Source organism: Hyla sarda, chromosome 6, assembly GCF_029499605.1.
Source record: "Hyla sarda isolate aHylSar1 chromosome 6, aHylSar1.hap1, whole genome shotgun sequence".
NCBI lineage: Eukaryota > Metazoa > Chordata > Amphibia > Anura > Hylidae > Hyla > Hyla sarda.
The window spans coordinates 66409624-66434120 of NC_079194.1; the positions used below are offsets into that span (position 1 = coordinate 66409624).

The 24497-nt window shown below is 44.9% G+C and overlaps 1 protein-coding gene across 2 annotated transcripts in view; it reads right to left on the reverse strand.

The window, feature by feature from the left end:
• Positions 1-24497, reverse strand: part of CACNA1I (calcium voltage-gated channel subunit alpha1 I) — a 721300-nt gene that overhangs the window by 56646 nt on the left and 640157 nt on the right. For both annotated transcript variants that reach the window (XM_056524026.1, XM_056524025.1), the window contains exons 31-34: positions 14584-14662; positions 14373-14494; positions 13309-13629; positions 11134-11280 (exon numbers count right to left, since the gene is read on the reverse strand). In XM_056524026.1, coding sequence (XP_056380001.1) covers positions 11134-11280; positions 13309-13629; positions 14373-14494; positions 14584-14662 — 669 coding nt within the window. The remainder of the gene's footprint in view (positions 1-11133; positions 11281-13308; positions 13630-14372; positions 14495-14583; positions 14663-24497) is intronic.

A 24497-nucleotide genomic window follows, 5' to 3' on the forward strand; every position in this document is an offset into this window, starting at 1 on the left:
ATAAGCAACATGTGTACCAGGTATTATTGAAATATCTCAAGCCATACGGAAGTTATGTGGGAACATACATTTCCCATTGATTTGCACAAAAACCCCAACCCTCACAAATGGGAGTAGTTAAAGGAGTACTCCGGCACACACTTTTCTCATTTTATCCCCTCAGGGCTGCAAAATAAAAGAAAACAAACTTTCTCTTACCTGCCAAAGAGCCCCCGGAGCTCCGGTACACTCCGGTACAGATGTTCGGTCCCCGGTCACACGGAGCTTCAGCCTATCACCGGCCGCAGCGATGTCCCGCCTCGGCTGGTGATAGGCTGAAGCTCCGTGTGACATGCCGGGCTAACAGGAAGTAAGAAGAATACAGCCCCGGGACCGAACACCTGTATCGGAGTGTACCAGAGCTCCGGGGGCTCGTTGGCAGATAAGAGAAAGTTTGTTTTCTTTTATTTTGCAGCCCGGACGGGATTAAATGAGAAAAGTGCGCGCCGGACTACCACTTTAAGGGTTAAATTAACTATCCTATATTTTAAGTGGACATATAAGTAACATGTGACCAAGTATTATCGAAATATCTGTTTGGTAGTTATGCAGTAACATATATAGACTTGTATGGGACTTTAAAGAAAAACCTCAACCCTGGCAAATGGGGGTGGGTAAGGGTTAAATTACCTATCCTATGTTTGTTGTTGACATATAAGTAACATGTGTGCCAAGTTTCATGTTAACATTTTTAGCCGTTTGGACGTGATGCTGGAACATACACACACACACAGACATTGAGTTTTATATATATATATATATATATATATATATATATATATATATATATACAGTAGCTTAAAGCCCGGTAAAGATCCACTTTTGGCGGGCTCATACAGACCAATATCCCTGCTGTGCTCTGATGTTAAGTTAATAGTGAAGGTCTTGGCCAACCGTCTCTTAAGGGTCATTACTACTTTGGTGCATGGGGATCAGATGGGTGTATGCCAGGGAAATTGACGGCCAATAATATCAGGAGGCTCTTTCTGAATCTCCAGCTGCAGCCTGAGGATGCTGTTTGTAGGGCTGTACTTTCACTTGACGCTGCCAAAGCTTTTGACAGCGTCGAGTGGAACTTCCTGTGGAGTGTTATGCACCACATGGGATTTGGGCCTAAGTTTTTGATGTAGGTACAATTGTTGTATGCTGCCCCTTGTGCTAGAATTCAGGCTAATGGCTTGCTTTCTCACTCCTTTCCCCTGGGTCGTGATATACGCCAGTTAGACCTGTCCCCATTCCTATTTGCCATAGAAATAGAGCCCATGGCAGTACTAATCAGGGCATCCACTGAATTTAAAGGCTTCCATATGGGGACATGGAAGAACGTATTGCCCTTTATACAGATGACATGCTTCTCTTCCTTGGAGATGTGGGGCACTCCTTACCCCCTTTGATGGCCCTTATAGAATTATACAGTAGTTACTCCGGCCTATCTATTAATTTGGACAAATCCACGATTCTTCCCCTTGACCCCCTCCTTTCTATACCAGTTATTGCTAGGGTCGGCCTCCCTGTAGTTTCACAATTTAAATATCTGGGTGTGTATGTCACTGCCCTCCCCTCTGAATATATTGCTCTCAATTTTGTTCAGCTGCTAGACCTTAGTTCTCGTAAAGTAGATACTTGGTGTAAACTTCCCCTCTCCATGATCGGTAGATCTAACTTGGTTCTTATGCCCCAGTTTTTATATATTTTACTTAACCCCCCTGTCTGGATTCCTATGAAATATTTTTTTAGGATTCAGTCCTTGTTTAGGGAGCTCATTAAGAATGGCAAGCCGGCTAGGACCCATCTTGTAACATTGCAGCATGGCAAAGAGGCCATTGCAGCATGGCAAAGTGGTTTGTCTATTCCAAATCCTTGGCTATACTTTTTAGTGTCACAGATTTAACAGTTGAAGGGGTGGGCACAATTTGCTACTATGGGACATACGGGAGATTTAGTCTCCAGGCACATTGGTAAAGTGACCCCTATATATCTGCTGGAAATGGTTGCACAGACTCGTCCCCCAAACCTCCCTCCTATTTTTCTCCTTATCCGTAAGGTATGGATGAAATTTAAGACTCTTATGCACTATCCTTTTTTTGTTACCTATTCTCCTCTTTGGCATAATCCTGGTCTATCTGAACTGTGTTTGTTACCTGATATCCCACTTTGGATTACTCATGGGATTTTGTATCTCATTTGGGCCGATTTTGAAATCATTTGCTCAACTGCTGGAGGAATTCATTTTACCTAACTAATTTTTTTTTATTGTTACCTACAATTGCGACATGCCCTTGATGCGCAGTCTGGGGCTTGTGATTTGACTGCCAACTCATTTGTAGTGGTAAATGATATGTTCACTCAGATCTCTACCAAAGGTGCGATCTCTGTGCTGTATAGGGAATTGTTGTCCTTGTATCATGTGGCCTATCCATTGAGTATAAAGGATAAATGGGAGGTGGATATGGGTCCCATATCGAATGAGCAGTGGACACAGATTTTAACTATGACTCCACTGCTTGCCGTGTCAAAGGCCCACTTGGTTTCCCAAGTTTTTCTGCCACATCGGGTGTATTATACTCCCACGTCTCTGCATAGGTGTTACGCCGAGCGCTCCGGGTCCCCGCTCCTCCCCGGAGCGCTCGCTTCACTCCCTCCGCTGCAGCGCTCCGGTCACGTCCTCTGACCCGGGGCGCTGCGATCCTGCTGCCAGCCGGGATGCGATTCGCGATGCGGGTAGCGCCCGCTCGCGATGCGCACCCCGGCTCCCCTACCTGACTCGCTCCCCGTCTGTTCTGTCCCGGCGCGCGCGGCCCCGCTCCCTAGGGCGCGCGCGCGCCGGGTCTCTGCGATTTAAAGGGCCACTGCGCCGCTGATTGGCGCAGTGGTTCCAATTAGGGTTTTCACCTGTGCACTTCCCTATATTACCTCACTTCCCTTGCACTCCCTTGCCGGATCTTGTTGCCTTAGTGCCAGTGAAAGCGTTCCTTGTGTGTTCCTTGCCTGTGTTTCCAGACCTTCTGCCGTTGCCCCTGACTACGATCCTTGCTGCCTGCCCCGACCTTCTGCTACGTCCGACCTTGCTTCTGCCTACTCCCTTGTACCGCGCCTATCTTCAGCAGCCAGAGAGGTGAGCCGTTGCTAGTGGATACGACCTGGTCACTACCGCCGCAGCAAGACCATCCCGCTTTGCGGCGGGCTCTGGTGAAAACCAGTAGTGGCTTAGAACCGGTCCACTAGCACGGTCCACGCCAATCCCTCTCTGGCACAGAGGGTCCACTACCTGCCAGCCGGCATCGTGACAGTAGATCCGGCCATGGATCCCGCTGAAGTTCCTCTGCCAGTTGTCGCTGACCTCACCACGGTGGTCGCCCAGCAGTCACAACAGATAGCGCAACAAGGCCAACAGCTGTCTCAACTGACCGTTATGCTACAACAGTTGCTACCACAGCTTCAGCAGTCATCTCCTCCGCCAGCTCCTGCACCTCCTCCGCAGCGAGTGGCCGCTCCTGGGATACGCTTATCCTTGCCGGATAAATTTGATGGGGACTCTAAGTTTTGCCGTGGCTTTCTTTCCCAATGTTCCCTGCATCTGGAGATGATGTCGGACCTGTTTCCCACTGAAAGGTCTAAGGTGGCTTTCGTAGTCAGTCTTCTGTCCGGAAAAGCCCTGTCATGGGCCACACCGCTCTGGGACCGCAATGACCCCGTCACTGCCTCTGTACACTCCTTCTTCTCGGAAATCCGAAGTGTCTTTGAGGAACCTGCCCGAGCCTCTTCTGCTGAGACTGCCCTGTTGAACCTGGTCCAGGGTAATTCTTCCGTTGGCGAGTATGCCGTACAATTCCGTACACTTGCTTCAGAATTGTCCTGGAATAATGAGGCCCTCTGCGCGACCTTCAAAAAAGGCCTATCCAGCAACATTAAAGATGTTCTGGCCGCACGAGAAATTCCTGCTAATCTACATGAACTTATTCACCTAGCCACTCGCATTGACATGCGTTTTTCTGAAAGGCGTCAGGAACTCCGCCAAGATATGGACTCTGTTCGCACGAGGCGTTTCGTCTCCTCGGCTCCTCTCTCCTCTGGTCCCCTGCAATCTGTTCCTGTGCCTCCCGCCGTGGAGGCTATGCAGGTCGACCGGTCTCGCCTGACACCTCAAGAGAGGACACGACGCCGTATGGAGAACCTCTGCCTGTACTGTGCTAGTACCGAACACTTCCTGAGGGATTGTCCTATCCGTCCTCCCCGCCTGGAAAGACGTACGCTGACTCCGCACAAAGGTGAGACAGTCCTTGATGTCTACTCTGCTTCTCCACGTCTTACTGTGCCTGTGCGGATGTCTGCCTCTGCCTTCTCCTTCTCTACAGTGGCCTTCTTGGACTCTGGATCTGCAGGAAATTTTATTTTGGCCTCTCTCGTCAACAGGTTCAACATCCCAGTGACCAGTCTCGCCAGACCCCTCTACATCAATTGTGTAAATAATGAAAGATTGGACTGTACCATACGTTTCCGCACGGAGCCCCTTCTTATGAGCATCGGATCTCATCATGAGAGGATTGAACTTTTGGTCCTCCCCAATTGCACCTCGGAGATTCTCCTTGGACTTCCCTGGCTTCAACTTCATTCCCCAACCCTGGATTGGTCCACTGGGGAGATCAAGAGTTGGGGGTCCTCTTGTTCCAAGAACTGTCTAAAACCGGTTCCCAGTAACCCTTGCCGTAACTCTGTGGTTCCTCCAGTAACCGGTCTCCCTAAGGCCTATATGGACTTCGCGGATGTTTTCTGCAAAAAACAAGCTGAGACTCTACCTCCTCACAGGCCTTATGATTGCCCTATCGACCTCCTCCCGGGTACTACTCCACCCCGGGGCAGAATTTATCCTCTCTCTGCCCCAGAGACTCTTGCCATGTCCGAATACGTCCAGGAGAATCTAAAAAAGGGCTTTATCCGTAAATCCTCCTCTCCTGCCGGAGCCGGATTTTTCTTTGTGTCCAAAAAAGATGGCTCCCTACGTCCTTGCATTGACTACCGCGGTCTTAATAAAATCACGGTTAAGAACCGCTACCCCTTACCCCTCATCTCTGAACTCTTTGATCGCCTCCAAGGTGCCCACATCTTCACTAAATTGGACTTAAGAGGCGCCTATAACCTCATCCGCATCAGAGAGGGGGACGAGTGGAAAACGGCATTTAACACCAGAGATGGACACTTTGAGTATCTGGTCATGCCCTTTGGACTGTGCAATGCCCCTGCCGTCTTCCAAGACTTTGTCAATGAAATTTTTCGTGATCTGTTATACTCCTGTGTTGTGGTATATCTGGACGATATCCTAATTTTTTCTGCCAATCTAGAAGAACACCGCCAGCATGTCCGTATGGTTCTTCAGAGACTTCGTGACAACCAACTCTATGCCAAAATTGAGAAATGTCTGTTTGAATGCCAATCTCTTCCTTTTCTAGGATATTTGGTCTCTGGCCAGGGACTACAGATGGATCCAGACAAACTCTCTGCCGTCTTAAATTGGCCACGCCCCTCCGGACTCCGTGCTATCCAACGCTTTTTGGGGTTCGCCAATTATTACAGGCAATTTATTCCACATTTTTCTACCATTGTGGCTCCTATCGTGGCTTTAACCAAGAAAAATGCTGATCCCAAGTCCTGGCCTCCTCAAGCAGAAGACTCCTTTAAACGACTCAAGTCTGCCTTTTCTTCGGCTCCCGTGCTCTCCAGACCTGACCCTTCCAAACCCTTCCTATTGGAGGTTGATGCCTCCTCAGTAGGAGCTGGAGCTGTTCTTCTACAAAAAAATCCTTCCGGGCATGCTGTCACTTGTGGTTTTTTCTCTAGGACCTTCTCTCCAGCGGAGAGGAACTACTCCATCGGGGATCGAGAGCTTCTAGCCATTAAATTAGCACTTGAGGAATGGAGGCATCTGCTGGAGGGATCAAGATTTCCTGTTATTATCTACACCGACCACAAGAACCTCTCCTACCTCCAGTCGGCCCAACGGCTGAATCCTCGCCAGGCCCGGTGGTCTCTGTTCTTTGCCCGATTTAATTTTGAGATTCACTTTCGTCCTGCCGATAAGAACATTAGGGCCGATGCTCTCTCTCGTTCCTCGGATGCCTCAGAAGTTGATCTCCCTCCGCAACACATCATTCCACCTGACTGCCTGATCTCCACTTCTCCTGCCTCCATCAGGCAGACTCCTCCAGGAAAGACCTTTGTTTCTCCACGCCAACGCCTCGGAATCCTCAAATGGGGTCACTCCTCCCATCTCGCAGGTCATGCGGGCATCAAGAAATCTGTGCAACTCATCTCCCGCTTCTATTGGTGGCCGACTCTGGAGACGGATGTTGGGGACTTTGTGCGAGCCTGCACTATCTGTGCCCGGGATAAGACTCCTCGCCAGAAGCCCGCTGGTTTTCTTCATCCTCTGCCTGTCCCCGAACAGCCTTGGTCTCTGATTGGTATGGATTTTATTACTGATTTACCCCCTTCCCGTGGCAACACCGTTATTTGGGTGGTCGTTGATCGATTCTCCAAAATGGCACATTTCATCCCTCTTCCTGGTCTTCCTTCTGCGCCTCAGTTGGCTAAACAATTTTTTGTACACATTTTTCGTCTTCACGGGTTGCCTACGCAGATTGTCTCGGATAGAGGGGTCCAATTCGTGTCTAAATTCTGGAGGGCTCTCTGTAAACAACTCAAGATTAAATTAAATTTTTCCTCTGCATATCATCCCCAGTCCAATGGACAAGTAGAAAGAATTAACCAGATCCTGGGTGATTATTTGCGACATTTTGTTTCCTCCCGCCAGGATGACTGGGCAGATCTCCTTCCATGGGCCGAATTTTCGTATAACTTCAGGGTCTCTGAATCTTCCTCCAAATCCCCATTTTTCGTGGTGTACGGCCGTCACCCTCTTCCCCCCCTCCCTACCCCCTTGCCCTCTGGTCTGCCCGCTGTGGATGAAATTTCTCGTGACCTTTCCATTATATGGAGAGAGACCCAAAATTCTCTCTTACAGGCTTCTTCACGCATGAAGAGGTTCGCGGATAAGAAAAGAAGAGCTCCCCCCGTTTTTTCCCCTGGAGACAAGGTATGGCTCTCCGCTAAATATGTCCGCTTCCGTGTCCCTAGCTACAAGTTGGGACCACGCTATCTTGGTCCTTTCAAAATTTTGTGTCAAATTAATCCTGTCTCTTATAAACTTCTTCTTCCTCCTTCTCTTCGTATCCCTAATGCCTTTCACGTCTCTCTTCTCAAACCACTCATCCTCAACCGTTTTTCTCCCAAATCTGTTCCTCCCACTCCTGTTTCCGGCTCCTCGGACGTCTTCTCGGTCAAGGAAATTTTGGCTGCCAAAAAGGTCAGAGGGAAAAATTTTTTTTTAGTAGACTGGGAGGGTTGTGGTCCTGAAGAGAGATCCTGGGAACCTGAGGACAACATCCTTGACAAAAGTCTGCTCCTCAGGTTCTCAGGCTCCAAGAAGAGGGGGAGACCCAAGGGGGGGGGTACTGTTACGCCGAGCGCTCCGGGTCCCCGCTCCTCCCCGGAGCGCTCGCTTCACTCCCTCCGCTGCAGCGCTCCGGTCACGTCCTCTGACCCGGGGCGCTGCGATCCTGCTGCCAGCCGGGATGCGATTCGCGATGCGGGTAGCGCCCGCTCGCGATGCGCACCCCGGCTCCCCTACCTGACTCGCTCCCCGTCTGTTCTGTCCCGGCGCGCGCGGCCCCGCTCCCTAGGGCGCGCGCGCGCCGGGTCTCTGCGATTTAAAGGGCCACTGCGCCGCTGATTGGCGCAGTGGTTCCAATTAGGGTTTTCACCTGTGCACTTCCCTATATTACCTCACTTCCCTTGCACTCCCTTGCCGGATCTTGTTGCCTTAGTGCCAGTGAAAGCGTTCCTTGTGTGTTCCTTGCCTGTGTTTCCAGACCTTCTGCCGTTGCCCCTGACTACGATCCTTGCTGCCTGCCCCGACCTTCTGCTACGTCCGACCTTGCTTCTGCCTACTCCCTTGTACCGCGCCTATCTTCAGCAGCCAGAGAGGTGAGCCGTTGCTAGTGGATACGACCTGGTCACTACCGCCGCAGCAAGACCATCCCGCTTTGCGGCGGGCTCTGGTGAAAACCAGTAGTGGCTTAGAACCGGTCCACTAGCACGGTCCACGCCAATCCCTCTCTGGCACAGAGGGTCCACTACCTGCCAGCCGGCATCGTGACAATAGGATTGGGGTGCAGCCAGATACCTGCTGTCCCCATTGTTCCATGCCCAATGCGAGTCATTTTCTTCATGTGATGTGGGACTGTACTCATCTTATACAATTTTGCCATGATGTGGGACAGTTGATTAGGAGAGTGTATGGTTGTCCGTTCAGTTTGTCGACCTTGACATATTTAGATGGGCTGGATGAGGATGGTTGCTTGTACATTGGTATTAGTAGGATTTTATACCAAGCTCGTAAATTAATTGCACAGCATTGGTTGCAAGCCTCCCCACCTACTATTTCTGAGTTGACTATAACATTAAATCTTATTATTAGACTGGAAAAAGGTGTATATCTTAAAAGAAAAGCCTTACATTAATTTGAGTCCATTTGGGGACCTTGGATCGATACCCCTTGTTTTCCATCCACTTATTTACAGAGAACTCTTAAGGAGGTGATTTTGGGGAAATTAGGGAGGTCTAACCACTAATACTGTCTAAGTTCTGTTTGTGACCTCTTCTTGTTTCATCTACATTGTCCTTTTGTGTCTGTCTAATTTTCGGTTTTCTATGTACGGGTTGCTACTTGTTGTTGCCCCCTCTTTAGTGTTATTTGATATTACACTTGCTCCCATGTAAAGCTTATACAGTATTTTATGCCTTTTTCCTTGACCATGCTTCTTCTATATGGGATGATTTATTGTATTGCACATTATTTCCCATGATATTGTTCTGGTTTTCCCTACTGTGAAGAAAGGACATGGGGGCTGGGGGGAGGGTGTTTATGTGAGGGTGGGATGTGTGTGTGTGAGTGTGTATGGGGGGTTCTGGGTCTATGTATGGTTTTTTTTGTGTGCTGTTTGTTTTATATAAATAATGTTTAATAAAAATGTCTGATTTAAAAAAATATATAGTGTAATTACATTTCTATTACTCAATTCTAATCTTATTTTAACAATACTATAAATGATATTTGGTTGCATCACAATAAAGGTTTGATGGTGCTCAACAAAATGTAGCTCACCTAATTTATTAGTATATATCTTTATATTAGTCCCATAAAGACAAATCCTCTCTCTATGCCCCATTAAAGGATATTAATTTCATATAGATGCGGCCTCATCTTGGGACCCCTTTTGTTAACCAGATCATTAACAAAGAATAGTTCTTGCCATGACTAACCCTGCAGTGGCCAAGGTGTCTAACCCTCTGTAACACTATGGACCTGATTTATCAAACAGCCTGAAACCCTAATTGTCTCTTTTTTACCACAAAGCAACCAATCACAGATCAACTTTCACTTTACAAGAGCTCACTAAGATATGAAAGCTAAGCTGTGATTGGTTGCTGTGGGAAAAACCCGACAATTGGGGTTTTAGGCTGATTGATAAATCAGGGACTATATGTATAATTTATATACAAAAAAATAGACTAACAATGTAAATATATTAGGGGAGAGTATTCATAACTGTCTTATTTTTAGACAGTGTAAACCTAGACTAGACAGATTTTCAAAGACTGTTTAAAAATCTGGCACATTTTTATGTCTAGTCTGAGCTTGAGCTTGTACCATCTTGTACCATTATAATAGAAGTCAGAGCTTGTACCATCTATTATAATAAAAGCAGCAAAAAGCTGCACTTTTCTGGTAAGCTGGGCCCCTTGTTCAGCAGGAAAAAGGGTGTTTTTTGCCGCAAACTGCTCTAGATCTTCCAATCACTTAACTGACTTACAGCTCAGTACAGTCGCCAGAAGGGAATACTAAGAGATCATAGCTCTGAAATCTGCAGAATTGTGACCGCAGCTCTGGGCTTTTGCACAATGCACAATTATCTTCTTCCTGTCCCACTAGCTTTGAAGGAGAGATCTATCAATCAAGACTGACGAGTAGGCAGAAGTTACTGGGGACCTCTACAGTGACTCAAGGTCCTGGCAGCATGAAAGTGATGACAGGTTTCTTCTAAATAAATTGTACAATGTTACTGAAAGGTAAAAACATACTTAAAGATAAACTTACAGATAATTCACCCACACTAAGCCCCACTTTAAAATGATGGATGACTCACTGAAATCCGTTTGGGAGGTGCAGAGTTATGTTGGTAAATTTCTTTATTCCTAATGTGACCCAGTGCGCATTGAAGGCGGGGAGCTGGCTGGCAAAGCTCCCCTGTCTCCTCCATATTCACTGTCAGGCCTGTCCCCTTCATTATTATGCTAATGAGGGCCGTGGGTGAGTCCACAGAGAGCAGAGCACTCACCCTCATCCTTCATTAGCATAATAATTAAGGGACGGGCTCACAGGGGAATATGGAGGAGACAGGAGAGCTTTGCCAGCTGGCTACCAGCCTTCAATGCGCACTGGGGCACATTTGGAATAAAAATATTTACCATCATAACTCTGCACCTCCCGAACAGAGCTAAGTGAGTGACCAATCATAAAATAAAGCGGTTCATCTGCACTATAACCCAGTATACTGGGTTTAGTGTGGGTAAACTGTCAGTTTCTCATTAAAAATATAATTCTGGTATTGGGGCAGGGTCACACACGGGCATCTGCAGCTTTAGAAATCTGCCACTACAAGCGGACACTACAGAGCCGCAGTTGGGAGCTCGCTCTGCAGTCACCCTCTGACTGCCATCAGCGCATCTGCCGCATTAAATATGCTGTGGATACACCAAGTGACCTTGCCCTTACAGTGCAGAACAATTAAGGCAGTGTGACTGGTTACCTGACTCCAAGCAGGGATATTTTTTACAGACTGGCATGCAAGTGGAAAAATGCATTTATCAATAACCAAAGTATTAAGCTACATATTGCTGCTCTGGACATAGCGTTCTTCATGTATTACTAATGATTTCTTATTAAAAGTTAGAAAAGTAACAAAAGACAACGTTTACCTCTTGCTTATCATGGTTACACTTTTCGCACACTGCTGGGGAGGAGTAGTGATGAAATACGGACCCGGAGAGGTTATCAATGATCATTAATTCTCCTTCAAATGAATCCTTGATTATTAAAGAAACACTGTCCAGCCACAAGTTCTCCTAGGAATGGTAAAGATCATAGGCTGTGATATTTTCAGTAAACAAATATATCATTATAATAGGAAGTGTCTAAAATTGCAAAAAAAAAGTAGTGTTATTGTCATTAAACATCCAAAAATATAAAACTACATGTACAACATGAATAATCTGCCTTTGGATGTCTTTGCTAGGCTTGGTTTACACATAGCGTTTTTATCCTTCTTTTCTAAAGGGGTAGGATATATAGATGGCATATTGCTAGGAGATGACATCCCCATGTGATGGGTAGGGGTCCGACTTCTAAAAGTGGTGAATCAGCACTGCAACAGCTTCATTATCAGGATTAGAGTTGAGTGAGCTTTTGAAATGTTCGGTTCGCCCAGCCTGAGAAATTCTCTGTACTTATTGGCTGCTGTATGCTCCAGAGGAAGTTGTGTAGTTCTTTCCAGCCTAACCACAGGCTCTCTGCTGCCACCTCTGTCTGTGTCAGGAACTGTCGAGAGTAATAGAAAATCCCCATAGCAAACCTCTCCTGCTCTGGACAGTTCCCATTTTTTTCCCCCAGAGTACCCCTTTAATAGAAACAAAAAACCAGAACCAAATAGGAACATAGTGCAAAAATAGAGATAGAACTAAAGTCACAGCTATGAAGTGGAGTCCTCCTCGTTATTTCTTAAGTTTACTGGGAATTAGGTTCAAAGAAACAATGTAGACCTATAGACATCAAGTGGCAATATTTTAATAGGACTTGCCACTAAAAGCTTTCTCATGAATTACTCATAGGGCTACTAGGGGGACAGATCACTAGTAGCATTTTGTTTGTAAAAGCTAATTCATCATAGACTTTGCAGACAATTCCATATAGAACTCAGATAGGAGGCTACGTGTTTATTGTGTTATTTGTAGCTGACGTCAGATACACTGGAAAAACACAGCAATTCACTGCTCTTTATCATGGTCTGTACTCATGTGTAAGCATTAGCAAGGTGTTATTGTGAACTCCTGTCCTCCTCCCGAACGTCTTCTTTGGTCCATGAAAGATAAAAGAATACCATGTCTCTTTAGGTAAGTAGACATCTGACCTCTCTTCTGTGTTTGGTCAGGGTCCAAGTGGTCAGCTTATTATCCCCTATCCTGGGAATAGAAGATAACTTTTAATCTTGGGTTAACCCAAGACCAAGGCAGCACTTGACAAGAGTAGTCCCTCATTGACTTGAAATTATATGACAATGTGTGGTAAATGTGGCGAGTGTGATTTGGGTGTAGATATACTGTATATTGTGCAGTAGTTTTTGGTCTCCGCTCACTCTCTATTGAACTTCTGAACATTGCAGAGCCTTTGGAATAAGCAAAGACGCACTGACCATTGCAACATTGCTTCCTGACACATTTTTATGGAATTAAGATACAGATTGCCTGATTGATCCTTGTTTCCCAACCTGCTCTTGGTCGTGTTCTTTATGTTTGCTGATTGCCTGGTCCTCTGTGAAGAGGACTACAGAGTAACCCCGTAGAAGTGATTGTAAGAATTGGTGATACACTGTTATTAGAGTTTTGCCTACAGTTTAGTGCAACCTTACAAGATTAGTGTTCATCTATACACTTTGGAGCATCTATAGGAAACCTCACACAGTGCTGCGCTAGAAGCACCCCCTTTTGTGTTTTGTACTCTAAAATAAAGATTGGATCTTTTATCCACAGGTGAGTGCCGCTTACTTTTTTCTTTGTTGGCTAAAGAGATGAATAGAACACAGGACAGTTGCAGAATTTTTTTTTAACAAATGTGCGGATTGTGAAACCATAATCCTTATGACTTTTTTTTTTTGCCTAGGGATTGAAATAAAAAAAAATTGATAATTCAGAACTGAACTTTACAGATCTGAGACTCTGGAGAAATAACTTTTTTAATCCTTGAATGTGAACTGGATTTTTAAAGTGCCATTCACATGCATTGTAGTGTCTCCAGCTCGGATATCTGGTATTTATAATCTGTACCTAATCCACTACTTGTGAACTCAGCCTTATCAAATTTAATGCTGCGCCAATTACCTGAGCTGGAGAGAAGCACCTCAAGTTACGATGTCCCTCTGTAGCTGGTCTTCCTCCCCGTCCTCCATTATCAAGAGCAGAAACAGGTGATGTCTGAGAACAAAGGCCATGAGCCAATTCCATTTCAATTTCAGCATCCAGCTCCGCATCCTCCTGCGCTTCTTTATTGCTGTCATCCAGGTGCTTCATTAATACCGCAACCACCACATTTATTAGAACAAACTGAGCTGTGAGCACAAAGCTTACAAAGTACAGAGGAGAGATGAATTGGAGGTTGCTCAAGCAGCTGCGGTCATCATTGGTGCAGTCACGTAGTGTATCCTGTAGGCAGATCACAAGGAGTATTTGAGATTCTCAGTAATTCATTATTACAAATATATAAAACAATCAGTTTAAGATATATTACTGCCAGGTATATACCTATTTACATGACACATAGAATTTAAACCAGTAAGGAAAGAAAATATTGTTTGGACTGTTGTCCCTCAAGTTTCAATATGAATTGGTTCCAGGACGACCATTGTATGTTGAGACTAGAAATCTATGGACACCTGGTAATTGGTTCTAAAGACCCAAAATGTCATATAAAAATAGGAAAAACAGGATTAAATAAAAATAAGTGGATTACCAATACAGATAAAGCAATTTCTTTCTTATAAAAGTAAGAAAGATCTGCTGGGAGCTGTAAATCACTGTCTATGTAGAGGACAGCTTAGAAGATTGTTTAAAGGAGAACTCCGGAATAGGAAAATTACCGTCCATACTGCCGGCAGTAAAAAAAAATAAACACGTACATACCTTCCTTCTCTCCCCCGGTGCCTCTGGTAACCGGCTCCGGCCTCCGCCGCGATCCTCTGGTTGCCAGTGGTCGGTGAGTCATACTGTGCTCAGCCAATCACCGGCCGCAGCAAAGTCCCGACTCGGCCAGCGATAGGCTGAGCGGCAGTGTGATGTTTTCGGCCCCGACAGCCAATATATTTTTTATATGCTCCTGCCCAAAGTCTATGTGGACAACACAAATGTATGGTAAAATACAAGATTCGGTTTAGAAAGGGATGTATTACCTTCATTATTCCATTCCAGTTATCTCCTGTAGAAACTTGGAAAAGAGTCAAAAAAGCCATTCCAAAGTTTTCAAAAGTAGCATGTCGGCTCATTCCTTCACACGGGTGATCGTCGTTGCATACTGTATTGGGACCAACAAGGTGTGCATGTTACTCTAGAGTTTGATCATTCCTGGTTTAGGCTTGGAAACTTTTTTTATGTCTTACTTACCAAGTTTTCCAAACAGCTCCACTCCCAGAGCTGCATAGATAAAGAAGAGAAGCATGAAGAGCAGACCCAAGTTTCCCACCTGAAACAAACAAAACAGACATGCAACACTCAATGATGAGTAGACATCACAGTAGAGCTGTTATAGCAATAAAAAGCAAGTTCGGCAGTTTTATGCGCGACATTTGTCAACACCTCTAGGTAGTACTGTGCACAGGAGTGGAGGGGAGAAGGTTGGAAAGCAAAGGCTATTACTTTTCTCTTCCTTTGGGTCCACCCCTTATAATGGCTGCATTTCCGCTCCCCAACATGTACTATAGTGCATGACACACCCCAAACAGGATTCACCTGGTTGTACTGCTCCATAGCTGTATTGTTACTTAGTGTACCCCAAGTAAATGAGGAAAACATGAGCGTAGGTTCAAATTTTATTGGCAATCGTAGTAGGCTCAGAAGAAGAAGCACAAGCCTTCTAAGACAACAGTTTCCTAGGTGTGGCAGCAGTTGCTAAATCTTGTGGCTGGTACAGCGCACGTGGTTGTACCTCTCAGCTTTCCTGTAGCAGCTATAATCATGTGGGAGAATATCCACTGTCTATGGGTCCCACTATAGCACTACCTGTACTTTAAGACAAGAGGAATGCCTGTTTCAAGAATTCCATGACGATGTGACCCTTAGGCCGGGTTAACATTTTGGAATTTTCGGCAGGACAAAATCCGGCTGGAGATTCCGAATGTGGCCAGCGCTGACTGAATCATTCGGCGCTAGGACCCCACAGACATTGCCATCCCTATAGGAGGCAATGTCTATGACGCAGATTCAGTCAGAACACAGAGCAGATTTAATGATCTGGTGGAATTTTTTGATCAGAATTTTCTGATGGAAATTCCACCCAGAAAATTCCACAGTGTGAATGAGTTAACAGAAAACCCATTCATCTGCATGTTACCTTAAAGCAGCGGAATTTCCAACCCAAAATCCTGAGCAGAATTCTGTGCGGAAATTCCAAAGTGTGAACTCGGCCATAGGCTACAATAACACTAAAGAATTTTCTAGTGGAGAAATTATCACAGAAATTCTGGTGCAGCAACTTCCCATTGTCTTCAACAGAATTCTGCTGCACTGTGCACATGGCAGAAAATTCCACTGCGGAAATTCAAATTCCCGATTGATTGCTAATTTTGCAAAAAACTTAGAGACTTAGCCGAACAGTAATGTGAGGGATATCATTTTAATGCCGAATACATTTAATGTTAGTTCAGAATGCTGGCAGAAAGTTTAACAAGCCTGAGAAGGGATAAATCTGTCATAGCTTGGGCGATCTCACAATAGAATCAGACACATGACATGTTTCAATATTGTGCAGCATCTTGAAAATGCGATCAGACAGGCAAATCATCATCTGTCATAGACCCTAAAGCTGTTGGGAATACAGACCTCGGCCATGCAGCTTCTGCAGACATTAGTGACTTTACATGAACACATGGTAAATAGGACGGGAGGAGGAAGAGCGGAAATAGGTCTATAAATTGGTAAATGCACCAGTGTGTACTGAAGGCCTCAGGAGATTTATCTAATTCAGGAGCAAGAATATGAAGTAAAATCAGCCGGCCGCTGGAGGAGCAGTCATCTGATCTGAAATCAATATCTTTGTTGTCTTTTTCTTGTTCTCTCCGTAATGATCACCTGCCTAAGATTCACAGGAGTAAGGCTCACTCGGGGCCAACTCATCCATCAGGAGACTGACATAAATCTCATTACACGTTCTGTCATCCCCAACTCTTTAAAATGAAATGCATCTGGAGTTTTCATTGCCCATTCTGCTGGTGTGGGGAGCCCTGTTCCCTTAGGGGTAAGGGTATGGACGACTGGAAGTAATCAATAGTAGATGAAGAGGAGTATTGATCTTATAGTTGGGATCTCCTCTATGATGACACAGCTGAAGGAGGAAAAGGGAAAGACAAAGAAGAGGGAAAAAAAACTAAAAGGGGCTCACAAAGAATTGCGGTCAGTACAGTCAGTGCTAAATGCAAAATGAACAGCAGTAAAAGACCAGTACGCCCTATTATAAGGCACATCCCTGTGTGCAGCTGTCTATATTATCACTGCTGCTTACACATGACATCACTGTGTGCAGCTGTCTATATTATCACTGCTGCTCATTACATATGACATCACTGTGTGCAGCTGTCTATAGTATCACTGCTGCTTACATATGACATCACTGTGTGCAGCTGTCTATAGTATCACTGCTGCTTACATATGACATCACTGTGTGCAGCTGTCTATAGTATCATTGCTGCTTACATATAACATCACTGTGTGCAGCTGTCTATAGTATCACTGCTGCTTACATGTGACATCACTGTGTGCAGCTGTGTATATTATCACTGCTGCTCATTACATATAACATCACTGTGTGCAACTGTCTTTAGTATCACTGCTGCTCATTACATATGACATCACTGTTTGCAGCTGTCTATAGTATCACTGCTGCTTACATATGACATCACTGTGTGCAGCTGTCTATAGTATCATTGCTGCTTACATATAACATCACTGTGTGCAGCTGTCTATAGTATAACTGCTGCTTACATGTGACATCACTGTGTGCAGCTGTGTATATTATCACTGCTGCTCATTACATATAACATCACTGTGTGCAGCTGTCTTTAGTATCACTGCTGCTCATTACATATAACATCACTGTGTGAAGCTGTGTATATTATCACTGCTGCTCATTACATATGACATCACTGTGTGCAGCTGTCTATAGTATCACTGCTGCTCATTACATATAACATCACTGGCCCTCATTTACTATTCTAAACCTGACCTGTTTTGTCAGGTTTTTTTTGCGCATACATCGTACGCCAGTCTGCGACACGATGCAACATTTTTTCCCGACGGACCCGATGTGGATTTTCCTAAACCCGAAAAAGGGGTGTAACCCAACATTTCTGAGCTTTCCCACGTATTTATAAAGGTTTCCAACCCGAATTTGTTCAATTGTTGTGGATTTTTTTCCCAACACCTCAGAAGAGTTGGAAACCAAGCCATAAAGACGCACATGCGACAAACAGGATGCAACATAATAATAATTACCAGGGGAAAAAAGCAATCGGGTAAGAAAGCAACATAGACTTACAACACTATTTTCTAAGTAAATGAGGGCCACTGTGTGCAGCTGTGTATATTATCACTGCTGCTCATTACATATGACATCACTGTGTGCTGCTGTCTATATTATCACTGCTGCTCATTACATAAGACATCACTGTGTGCAGCTGTCTATATCATGACTGCTGCTCATTACATATGACATCACTGTTTGCAGCTGTCTATAGTATCACTGCTGCTTACATATGACATCACTGTGTGCAGCTGTCTGTATTATCACTGCTGCTCATTACATATGACATCACTGTGTGCAGCTGTCTATAGTATCACTGCTGCTCATTACATATGACATCACTGTGTGCAGCTGTCTATATTATCACTGCTGCTCATTACATATGACATCACTTTGTGCAGCTGTCTATAGTATCTCTGCTGCTCATTACATAAAACATCACTGTGTGCAGCTGTCTATATTATCCCTGCTGCTCATTACATATGACATCACTGTGTGCAGCTGTCTATAGTATCTCTGCTGCTCATTACATATAACATCACTGTGTGCAGCTGTCTATATTATGATTGCTGCCTATTACATACAGTATGACATCAATGTGTGCAGCTGTCTATATTATCACTGCTGCTCATTACATATGACATCACTATGTGCAGCTGTCTATAGTATCACTGCTGCTCATCACACATGACATCACTGTGTGCAGCTGTCTATATTATCACTGCTGCTCATTACATATGACATCACTGTGTGCAGCTGTCTATAGTATCACTGCTGCTTACATATGACATCACTGTGTGCAGCTGTCTATATTATCACTGCTGCTTATTAAACATGACATCACTGTGTGCAGCTGTCTATAGTATCACTGCTGCTCATTACATATAACATCACTGTGTGCAGCTGTCTATAGTATCACTGCTGCTCATTACATATGACATCACTGTGTGCAGCTGTCTATATTATCACTGCTGCTCATTACATAACATCACTGTGTGCAGCTGTCTATATTATCACTGCTGCTCATTACATAACATCACTGTGTGCAGCTGTCTATATTATGACTGCTGCTCATTACATATGACATCACTGTGTGCAGCTGTCTATATTATCACTGCTGCTCATTACATATGACATCACTGTGTGCAGCTGTCTATAGTATCACTGCTGCTTACATATGACATCACTGTGTGCAGCTGTCTATATTATCACTGCTGCTTATTACACATGACATCACTGTGTGCAGCTGTCTATAGTATCACTGCTGCTCATTACATATAACATCACTGTGTGCAGCTGTCTATAGTATCACTGCTGCTCATTACATATGACATCACTGTGTGCAGCTGTCTATATTATCACTGCTGCTCATTACATATGACATCACTGTGTGCAGCTGTCTATATTATCGCTGCTGCTTATTACATATAACATCACTGTGTGCAGCTGTCTATATTATCACTGCTGCTTATTACATATAACATCACTGTGTGCAGCTGTCTATATTATCACTGCTGCTTATTACATATAACATCACTGTGTGCAGCTGTCTATAGTATCACTGCTGCTCATTACATATAACATCACTGTGTGCAGCTGTCTATAGTATCACTGCTGCTTATTACACATGACATCACTGTGTGCAGCTGTCTATAGTATCATTGCTGCTTATTACATATAACATCACTGTGTGCAGCTGTCTATAGTATCACTGCTGCTCATTACATATAACATCACTGTGTGCAGCTGTCTATAGTATCACTGCTGCTCATTACATATGACATCACTGTGTGCAGCTGTCTATATTATCACTGCTGCTCATTACATATGACATCACTGTGTGCAGCTGTCTATATTATCACTGCTGCTCATTACATATGACATCACTGTGTGCAGCTGTCTATATTATCACTGCTGCTTATTACACATGACATCACTGTACACGGACATCAATATGTTTATTGTCCCTGTTCTCTGATATTATGTCTGTTGTGTGACATTAAGTTGTGCATGTCCCATACAAGTTTTCCTGTACAATTAGGGTTGACAACTTTCTTGGAAAAAATACCGGTCATGCTAATTTGCATAACTAATTATATTTGCATGATGTCACCGGAAGTGGGGATCAGAGGGGGGGGGGGGTTGAAATGGCACAGGGAGGATCAGAGGGGAAATTGAAATGGCACAGGGGGGATCAGAGGGGGAGGATTTAAATGGTACAGGGGGGATCAGAGGCAGGGCCATTTCAACTGATCACCCCCCCCCCCCCTGATTCCCCAGCCATATGCATTATGAGTCTTTTGATCCCCTCTTCTGATTCCCAGCTGACGGCCTGGTGCTGTATCTACCTGGCCTGTATTTCTCCAGGTTCAGGTGCAGGCAGCTTCTATTGGTGCCGGCAGATCTGGGCGGGCAGCACTGGATGGTTTCTTGCTGCAAAGTCAGGGGTGTCACTTGTATGTACCAACAGCCACCGCCGCAGCTCACTGATTAACCCCTTAAGGCCACAGGGTTTTTCAGTTTTTGCACTTTTGTTTTTTCCTCATCACCTTCTAAAAATCATAACGCTTTCAGTTTTGCACATACAGACCCATATGAGGGCTTTTTTTTTTTGCGCCACCAATTGTACTTTATAATGACATAAATAATTTCACCTCAAAATTTACGACAAAACGAGAAAAAAAATATTTGTGGGGCTAAATTGGAAGGGGATTTTGGGGGCTTCCCTTTCTACACAGTGCACTTTTCGTAAAAATACCATATCTGTATTCTGTAAGTCCATACGGTTACAAGGATACCTTATTTATACATGTTTTATTTTATTTTACTACTTAAAAAAATTATAACTACATGCACCAAAATAAGTGTGTGTAAAATTGTAATCTTCTGACCCCTATAACTTTTTTGAGCTATGATCTGAAGTTTTTATCGGTACCATTTTTGTTTTGATGGGACTTTTTGCTCACTTTTTATAAAATTTTTTTAGGGTATTCAAAGTGACCAAAATACACAATATTGGGCTTTGGAATTTTTTTTACGTGTATGCAATTGACCATGCGGTTTAATAAACTATATATTTTTATCACACTTACTTTTGTTGAAGCACCTCCCAGTGGATTACGTCAGCAGAACTTCACGTATATAGCTGACTCTCACGGGACAGGTGAGATGGACTGTTGAAGCGCACACGCGCAAAGCAATTGTTACCACCTTCTTCCTGAACAAGGCTGGCGTCCGCCCTGCGAGGCGAAGTGCTGCCGCATACCTGCACCGATGTCTAAAGAATAAAGCTGTTTGTTTCTAACTACAACTTGGTGAGTTGCCCTCTTTCATTACCTGCTTCGTTGTGATATGGCCGTAGTCTCGCAATAGGGATCCCGCATCACCACACACCTGGAAGTAGCAGTGCCTTTCATTCTGTGTCTCACTGTGTCAACATATTTTTATAGTTCAGACATTAACACATGCGGTGACCACATATGTTTATTTTTATTATACAGGGTGGGCCATTTATATGGATAAAACTTAATAATAATATTGGAATGGTTGGTGATATTAATTTCCTGTTTGTGTGGGGGGAAACTTTTCAAGATGGGTGGTGACCATGGTGGCCATTTTGAAGTCGGACATTTTGAATCGAACTTTTGTTTTTTCAATAGGAAGAGGGTCATGTGACACATCATACTTATTGGGAATTTCACAAGAAAAACAATGATGTGCTTGGTTTTAACGTAACTTTATTCTTTCATGAGTTATTTACAAGTTTCTGACCACTTATAAAATGTGTTCAATGTGCTGCCCATTGTGTTGGATTGCCAATGCAACCCTCTTCTCCCACTCTTCACACACTGATAGCAACACCGCAAGAGAAATGCTAGCACAGGCTTCCAGTATCCGTAGTTTCAGGTGCTGCACATCTCGTATCTTCACAGCATAGACAATTGCCTTCAGATAACCCCAAAGATAAAAGTCTAAGGGGGTCAGATCGGGAGACCTTGGGGCCATTCAACTGGCTCACGACGACCAATCCACTTTCCAGAAAACTGTTCATCTAGGAATGCTCGGACCTGACACCCATAATGTGGTGGTCGCCATCTTGCTGGAAAAACTCAGGGAACGTGCAGCTTCAGTGCATAAAGAGGGAAACACATCATCATGTGGCAATTTCTCATATCTAGTGGCCTTGAGGTTTCCATTGATAAAGAATGGCTCCACTATCTTTGTACCCCATATACCACACCATACCATCAATTTTTGTGTTCCAACAGTCTTGGAGGGATCTATCCAATGTGGGTTAGTGTCAGACCAATAGCGGTGGTTTTGTTTGTTAGCTTCACCATTCACATAAAAGTTTGCCTCATCACTGAACAAAATCTTCTGCGTAAACTGAGGGTCCTGTTCCAATTTATGTTTTGCCCATTCTGCAACACCTGAAACTACGGATACTGGAAGCCTGTACTAGCATTTCTCCTGCGGTGTTGCTATCAGTGTGTGAAGAGTGGGAGAAGAGGGTTGCATTGACAATCCAACACAATGGGCAGCACATTGAACACATTTTATGAGTGGTCAGAAATAGTGTTGCGCAGCATAGGCCATTTTCGCGATATTTCGCGAATATATGGACAAATATTCGTCATATATTCCCTAAATTTGCATATTCGTAATATTCGCAGTATATTTTCGCATACGCGAAAATTCGCATATGCTAAAATTAGCATATGGGATAATTAGCATAAACAAAAATAAACATATGCGAAAATTCGAATATTCGAAAATTTGCACATGCGAATTTGCACATATGGAAAAATGTGCACACCAGTCTAACACAGTAGTATTAGAGCCTTCTTTACACCACACAAACTGGAAGCAGAGAGGGATGATCACTGTGATGTGTACTGTGAAAATTTTTTTTTATAAAAAAAACAAACCTGAATATTCGTAATGGCGAATATATAGGGCTATATTCGCGAATATTCGCGAATTCGCGAATATGCAATATTCGTGAATAAAATTCGAATTGTGAATATTCGCAAGCAACACTAGTCAGAAACTTGTTAATAACTTATGAAAGAATAAAGTTACGTTAAAGCCAAGAACATCATTGTTTTTCTTGTAAAATTCCCAATAAGTTTGATGTGTCACATGACCCTCTTCCTATTGAAAAAACAAAAGTTGGATTCAAAATGGCCGACTTCAAAATGGCCGCCATGGTTACCAACCATCTTGAAAAGTTTCCCCCCTCACATATACTAATGTGCCACAAACAGGAAGTTAATATCACCAACCATACCCATTTTATTAAGGTGTATCCATATAAATGGCCCACCCTGTATATTTGGGAAAAGGAGGGTGATTCAAACTTTTAATATGGAAGGGGGTTAATTGGTGTGTTTCTTTAATCCCTTTAAGGGATAGTGCAGTGCTGAAAAACGTATCCCCTATCCTAAGTCCGACCTCTGGGCCCCCCCCCCGCAATCTCCTGTACGGGGCCCCGGCTCGCTGGCCAGATAGCGGGTGTCGACCACCGCACGAAGCGGCAGCAAACACGCCCCCTCAATACATCGCTATGTTAGAGCCAGAAATTGCCAAAGGCAGCGCTCCGGCTGTGCCATAGAGTTGTATTGAGGGGGGGTGTCAGCCGCTGCTTCGTGCGGTGGTCAACACGCCCCCTTCCTACGGGCTGCCGGGGCCCCGTACAGGAGATCACAGGGGGCCCCAGCGGTCGGACCCCTGCAATCAGAAACTTGTCCCCTATCCTGAAGATAGGGGATAAGTTTTTCAGCACTGGATATCTCCTTTAAGGACACAGCCCATTTTGACCTTAAAGGGGTACTCCACCCCTAGACATCTTATCCCCTATCCAAAGGATAGGGGATAAGATGTCAGATTGCAGGGGTCCCGCCGCTGGGGTCCCCCGGGATCTACCATGCTGCACCCACCTTTAGCGGCTTCCGGTACCACTGGAGGTCCTCAGGCTAAGTCTATCTCGACCACGAGGATGGAGCATAGTGATGTCATGGCTCCGCCCCGTGTGACGTCACACTCCGCCCCCTCAATGCAAGTCTATTGTAGGGGCATGACAGCTGCATTGAGGGGGCGGAGCGTGACGTCACTATGCTCCATCCTCGTGGCCTGAGGACCTCCAGTGGTACCGGAAGCCGCTAAAGGTGGGTGCAGCATGGTGGGCGGAGCCATGACATCACTATGCTCCGTTCTTGTGATCGCCAGTAATCAGTTCTGGAGCGAACACTCTCCGGGGACTGATTCTAACGGGGTGCGGCGTGGAAGATCACGGGGGTCCCCGTATTTTAGCGCCGGAATACTCCTTTAACCACTTAAGGACCTAGGGCGTATGGATACGCCTTGACGTCCTGGTACTTAAGGACCCAGGGCGTATCCATACGCCCGTGGGAATTTCGGTCCCCACCGCTCGCCGGGCGGGGACCGGGCCGGGGTGACTGCTGATATCAATCAGCAGGCACCCCGTGCAAATGCCCAGGGGGGTCATCAGATCCCCCCCCCGTCGGCGATCGGCGCAAATCGCAAGTGAATTCACACTTGCGATTTGTGCCGATTCCGGGTCATACGGGTCTATTGTGACCCGGTGACCCGGAATAGAAGGGGGATCGCGGTTGTCTAAGACACCCACGATCCCCCTGTAGGCATAGGAGTGAGGTGGCAGGGTTGCCACCCCTCCTATCCCTGCTATTGGTCTGCTATTGATCGTCAGAGGCGAAGACCAATAGCAGACCGGGGGCGGGGGGGTTAACTTTTGTTTTCCCCG